Consider the following 7,480-nt stretch of genomic DNA (forward strand, 5'->3'; position numbering starts at 1 on the left):
TGCCTGGAAGGCTGATAATCTTCAATTTTGATGAATTATGATTTATGATACTGCTGATTTGGTGGTTACGTTCTGAACGCGATTATGGAAAATGTCGGTGAGTACTAAAACCGCGACAATAATTTTATTATTGTAAGCTTGGTGGTGGGGTGAACTCGCTCAATTTGATGACCGCACTCGTATATAGTCGTATGGTAATCCGATACCGCTAATAAATAATAAATAGTATTACTATTTACTATTTACTATAGTATATTATGACGATATTCCGGCAAAACGATATTATAGTCTCGTATAGTAAATGTGTATACGGGATACCTACGTGTATTTATTTTTTTGTGAGTCTCGTCACCAGCTCCAGTTCCCGACGAAACATGACTATTATTTACTGAGGATCATTTAAGGAAGTCAAATAAAAGAAATATTCTTAATTCCTTATTGGAGGAAAATTGTCAAGATTAATTAATTTATATTTTGTAGGACAAGGGCTAAGGCCTAGTATATTATATTATATACTTAAACGAGTCTTGAGTCAAAAATGATGTAATATTATTAAGTTGCATCTGTAATTTTAGAAAAATTAACAATTAATTATAAATAAAGTAAGTGGGTAATTAATAATTATATTATTAGACATTAGTTATACTATTGCTATTTACTAATTATATTAAATTATGAATAAAGTATGTAAACATAAAACATGATAATTGCTTATATATTATGCATATAAATATTTATTAACTTATATCTATTTTCTAGGGACGAGGACGACTTCAATATAACACCCATTACTGTATGTATGTATACTGATACATATTATGCGTATTGTGTATACACTATACGGTATACCTACAACTGTAAGACAACAAAAGTCTCTACATATAAGAATAGGCTGAACAAATCGAGGAAGGGGTTCAATTGTTTTACCCCTGAGAACACCCTTGGTTAACGCAGTTCTATACATTTAAATGTATCCAAAACTATAATTTGCTAAACTTATAAACATTCTATTTTGTATGGTTTTCTCATCTTTATACGACTGTACAGTACCTATATACCTACTAACCTACCTGTATTATGTAAATATTAATATTATCCAGCAGTGGATTTGTCAGTTTGTTATTAATCTATTATTATATAATTTTAATTGAAAATATTAGTAACTGAATAAAGATTTTAAATTCTCGTTTTTAATCCTTTCAAAAATCTGCTGCTTGCGTGGATGTAACTTACAGTAACAAACAAAAGGGTTAATACACTTAAATGTGTTACGTATTAGGAATGCGTCTATATAATGATAAAATAATTTAGTGTTATTTCACTATGCGTGAAAAGTGAAACTAATATTTAATTTTGTATTTGGCTATTTGATAGGAATTATTTGTTGTATTTATAATATAATATACTGTAAATTTGTGCATACAATATCATATCGTATAACGTATGTGATAGTGTGATACGCCACATTTTATAAACAGATTTTTTAAAATTATTAAACATTTAAATGTACCTACTATTATTATAGTATTCCGTCATACAATCATAACTGCTAAACTGCATACAAATATTAACATGCTTGTAGTACTGAAACTCGAGTTGGTAGTTTAATATAATAATAAAATGTTAAGCGTTGCTATAATAATATAAAGTTTTTTTTATTAAAGTATCCTTAAGCCAATAATAGTTTCATTGATATACTGCTTTCACAACAGATTATTATTATACAAAAGAACGATTATTCGTCACTTATTGCTAAATTCCCAACTATATAATATTATGTTTTAGCCTGAAATACTATAACAATGTGTCATTACTTGTGACTATTGTGAGCTAATAGCATTCTAATAACACTACCCAGTATTTAAATGTTCAATGTTCAAATATTTGATGCAAAAATAATTATTAAATATTAAAAAAATAAAAATAAGATCATTTTCCATATTTTAGAGATAAATAAAAATATTTTTTTTTTAACTCCTTACAATAAAATAAAACATTTAGAAATAATTATGATTCATGGAAAAACATTCATCACTAGTGTAAAAAATGAATTAAATGGTATAAAAGTAAGTAATAACTTGTGTTTATTCTGTTAGTATAATAAATATTTTAAATAGTAGGTAGGTTGTAGGTATCGTGATAAATTACCTACATGGCTACATGGAAAGTAAATTAAACGTAATAATAATATGATTGTTTATACTACTGACTTTTATAGGATAATTTATATCTTATAATATTATACTTGGTTATTCAGTATTTAAAACTAGTTTTTTAAATACACTAAACATGTATAAAGAATACATATTATACGGTAGAAATACTATTCCTTAAAGAATAAATTATTACTGCGCAGCATATATATAAATACATTTGTCGGTGGATTAGAGCATAAAAAAAACTTTATAACGTATATGGCCTTACGGGTGCGTATAAGATCGCATGAATATTTTAAAGTTTGTAGTTTGGGTATTTATAGATATTACTTATTTTAAGTGTTGATTCTAGTAAGTACTATTGTACATTGTATTATTTATAATATACGATATATGAATTAATAATAATATATATTATTATTATTATATACATTTTAATATTAAACACGCGGTAGAAAAAATATTAGACATTTAAAAAAAAATATTTTTAAAATCTTACACAATTTTTACAAAAAAAATCGTTGAAAAATGCTACATATTATTTAGATCTTTTAGATTCAATATTAATGACACTGACCTAGAGACATCTGTGGTATGAAAATAAAATTATCATAGAAAATATAGGTAGGTCGTAAGTATACTATAGCTTATTAATATAATATATATATATATTTATATTTTATACCTATTATAATTTATATGTATGCACAATGCACTAGCATAAAATATAAATTGCATAAAGCATATTATTAGGAACTCCGTTCGTTTACCTACTCCTCATTTCATTGAACTGAACTAGCATTTAATCTATATGGCTGTACCTACTAAATATTATTGTACCTATATAACAAACGCATGTAATTTTAAATTTTAATTATTTTCTACGACATTACTGCATGATGGAAAATGCATTTGTATGGTTTTTTATAAAGGTACATACTATTATAATAAAGCTCGGTGTTTTTTTCTTCATTAATTTTTATGTGTAAGTAATAACTTGGTAATTTAACGACTTATTGAATATGATTAATGTACGTATAATCGTATTTATGACAAGGCATCGTATAATATGTATGAGTAAAAAAAAATAACCTCGCATAATCGTGTCTTACCCGTGACGCGTTTTTTGTAAATACTAAATATTATTAGTCAGTTAGTAGTTACCTAGGTATATATATTATATAAATATGTTTCCACTCTTTTACTCTAACTCTGTCATTCTCTGTATGTCCCTCAATTGTTTAAAGAATTACTGAATTTAGTTTTAAATATTATTAAATGCAATATGTACATAAGTCTCACCTACGCCATAAGTATAATTCGTAAGCGTTCTTTGATCTTTTACACATTTATTCGATACGACAAATGCAGTTGTTTCTAATTACCACCTATGTCCTATATAATATCGTGTAAGCCTTCATTGTATCTAAAAATGTGATGACGTGTAGCAGACTGCAGACATCATAATATTAGTTTAATGTAATTCAATTAACGTCAGAATTTCACACATACTGCAGTATAATATATATGTATATATTCATAAAAAAAGTCAATTACCCGTAATCATAAATCGTATAAACAAGGTTTGTGCTTGATAATCATTGTCCATTGAGTATCATATATTATATACCTAAAATACTTATGATGCATGTATATATAAATATATAAGTATTGTATATCTTCACATAAACAACAAGTGGGGAATATGATAATAAACTATGAATTGAAAAATTATAATTTGTTCTATTCTTACTACAATAATGGTATAATACTATATAAATATACTAAATTATCAAATTAAAATATTGTAATGTAAAACCGTAAAAGCATAATATCATAACCATTAACCACTATATAACCAATATTATTAGGTTTTATTAGTTAATACATTATAGGACTTCCTCGTTTAGGTATTTAGGTAGGTACCTATACAAAGCTGGAAAACAAAGTTGATCAGGAATATTAATTTCTTTCTGGGTTTCTACTTAAAACGTTTTGTACATCCAGCAGCTAGAACGTAAGAATCATAATAGTAAAATCCAAATTAATCGATACTAGAAAACCACAAAAAATTTTTGATTATGATTACTGATTAGTGATTAGTGATTACCTATAGAAAATTATACAATTAAAATCAATTTTAATAATTTAAAAATCAAATAATATTAATTTTTAAATGTTGCATATTTGGAAATATTTTTCTATTTTTCTACTTTTTAAATATAACAAGTAAATATAATAGACTTAATCATAAAAATAGATCATACAATTAATTGTGTTATATTGTATGGTAGACGGTAGTTTAACATGTATTATCTAATGTATATATTTTATTTATCAATTAAAATGTATCACAATTATCTAGTTAAAAAATTATTAATTATCTTGGTATTTTTATGCGGCTTTTAAATTTTTTTTATAATTTTTAGGTTATATATATATATTTTTTTTTTTAAATGATTACTTGAAGTTTGCCTTGCTCTGGCGCCCAGCAGAATAATAATATATAAAACGATTCAGTAAAAGTCGAGAAAAAAACTACTTTTATAGATTCAACAGAGTGTGATTACTGATTAGTAAATTGTAAATTCTCTAGCACTTAGCATTAACTTGTAAGACTTATAATTTACCGTAACATTACATAATTTATCTGTATTATAACATATAAACCATGTATGTTCACCAGAGGTTTTGTTTTATTCAACACCTTGTACTTGGCCATAGACTATACAGTCGACCTTATATTTTCATGCTCTGATCTTCTTAACGAATACATTTTTCCTTACGTATACGTACATTATATTTATATCTTGTAAATCACAAATATTTGAGAACCTTACGTCGTTAAATATATATTTGTTAAAATTAGTTGTTCTTTCCGGTCATATTCCGATTTCCGGTGTAACTACAGTAACTATACGAATATAATACTAGCGTTGGATACCTGCAGTGCGAAATACATAAGAGTTTTTTGTGGAACGAAAATCCCCGGCTTACAAATCTTATGAAAAATCATAAAGGTCACTTTTTTATGGTGAGGTATAGAAACTAGATGTTTTAATGTCTATGCATTGTTCAGTGCGAAGAATGTCAGTAGTATGATTTGGTATGTTCTGAAGCATGATCCCTTGATCCCGAGATCCTTGATCCTTGATTCTTGATCCTTGATCCTAAGAGTCTTAATCCGAGATTCTTGATCCTTGATTGCGTACGTGTGTGACGTATATTTACCCCTCCACCTGAACCCGTCTACTCATCACGTGATCGATATATATATTTTGTATATTTACCCCTCCACCTGAACCCGTATCACGTGACCGATACATATTAACCCCCACCTCCCCACCACCTGAACCCGTATCACGTGACCGATACATATTAACCCCCACCTCCCCACCACCTTCCGATCCGTTATGTAAGCAACATATATTTAATATTATTATAAATATTATAAGTTATCAATACACATTTATCCTGTAGACTCTTAGGTATTATACTTAACAGCAACAACAAATTAAAATACCTATTAGTGAATAACACACAATGAAATCAGAACCTTCCCACGAAATGTTATCATACCTGTTAATGAATAACACATTAATAATCAATCTATACTAAAAAATATCATAATCGCTTAACAACAACAACAAATTAAAATACCTATTAGTGAATAACACACAATGAAATCAGAACCTTCCCACGAAATGTTATCATATCTTTAAAAAATCTCAAGACACTGTATCGGGCAATGATATAGAATCAGTCTGTTCTAGATATTTATACCTGTACGTACAACGTTTTATGTGTTACGCTCCGTGTTTTTAAAGTCTCCAAACAATTATTTTACCGTTTACATTTGTCTACTATTATTTTACATTTACCACTACGTGTTTTTTCACAGTGTTTAATTTTTAAACATTATATTATATTTTTCGTTTTTTCCTTAAACAAACTCAATATGTTTAAATGCAATCAATGTTCATCGGTTTTCACAGCGAAACATAATTTGAAAATCCATCAAAAGAAACATGTAGGTCTGCGGTTCTCGTGTACCTTTTGTCCATCGACATTCTCTTATAAGACCGGTCTCAACAAACATAAAAAGAACTTTCATGGTATGTATTAATAAGATGTTATTTTTCTATTCATTCAATATTAATTTATATCTAATATATTTATTTTTCATAAGGTGTAGTTAACGTATCCGCTCATCAACCCGCTCAACCGATTGCTACACCGATTGTTAGAGAGAGCGTTATAAAGTACGCGCCACCAGCTATTCCACCTCAGGGGAGTATCCAGATTGCTCCACAAATATTTGTCCCTGACGTCCCGGCCGGTGGTTCAGGCATGTTAACTGAAGACGAAATATGTATGGAAGTCATGGACGAATTTGAGGATACAGGTTAGTTTTATTTATAAGAATTAGATTTTTAAAGACCCGCTGATTTAAAGATATACCATCAAGTATTATTACTCTACCAATTAAATTTTTGAAAATAAATGTCGTTAAATAGATTTTTAAAATTTAACAAATTATCGTACAACATTTAATCAATTACTTAGATTTATTATAAATTTTAAATATTAATTCTATATTATTTTAAACTTATCAAAAGGTCTGTGAAACGATCAATGGTATAATAGTTGGAGTATTCCGGCATTGTATCGATCAATTCACATGTCGCATCCTATGGGGTAATAGTTGGAGTATTCCGGCATTGCACCGGTTGTCAGATCGTTTGGTAGATTTAATTTTTTCAACGCGATATTTTAAACTTATCAAAAGGTCTGTGAAACGATCAATGGTATAATAGTTGGAGTATTCCGGCATTGTATCGATCAATTCACACGTCGCATCCTATGGGGTAATAGTTGGAGTATTCCGGCATTGCACCGGTTGTCAGATCGTTTGATAGATTTAATTTTTTCAACGCAATTTTTATTATATGTCGACATTTTTATAACTTTGTAGTTATATCAGAAGATTTTTTAAGATTCGTGAGGATAATTAGATTTTTAATAGATACGGTATTATTTTCATTAGATATTAATATTAAGTTTTTTATTTTTTATTTATAAAGATTCTTATATAACTATTGGGGATAACGGTAAACGCATTTCAACCGCGAATACTGAATCAGCTGCTAAGCGAAAAAGTGCGGATGAATATCGTCAGGACCCTTGGGTTCGTAGAAATATCATCGTCTGCGAACCGAAAATAGTTTGGTTATTATGCTAGAAATATAGGGGGGTAGTGAACTATATAGACTATATTCACTCACTCGAGCCTGAACTAAATCAACTATTAAAAACGCGTGTTC

General features: G+C 28.0%; 1 protein-coding gene across 1 annotated transcript in view; it reads right to left on the reverse strand.

The window, feature by feature from the left end:
• Positions 1–7,452: 7,452 nt before the first annotated feature.
• Positions 7,453–7,480, reverse strand: part of LOC107882904 — a 1,157-nt gene continuing 1,129 nt past the window's right edge. Inside the window, exon 4 of the mRNA XM_016802025.1 lies at positions 7,453–7,461. Coding sequence (XP_016657514.1) covers positions 7,453–7,461 — 9 coding nt within the window. The remainder of the gene's footprint in view (positions 7,462–7,480) is intronic.

Source organism: Acyrthosiphon pisum, chromosome A1, assembly GCF_005508785.2.
Source record: "Acyrthosiphon pisum isolate AL4f chromosome A1, pea_aphid_22Mar2018_4r6ur, whole genome shotgun sequence".
NCBI lineage: Eukaryota > Metazoa > Arthropoda > Insecta > Hemiptera > Aphididae > Acyrthosiphon > Acyrthosiphon pisum.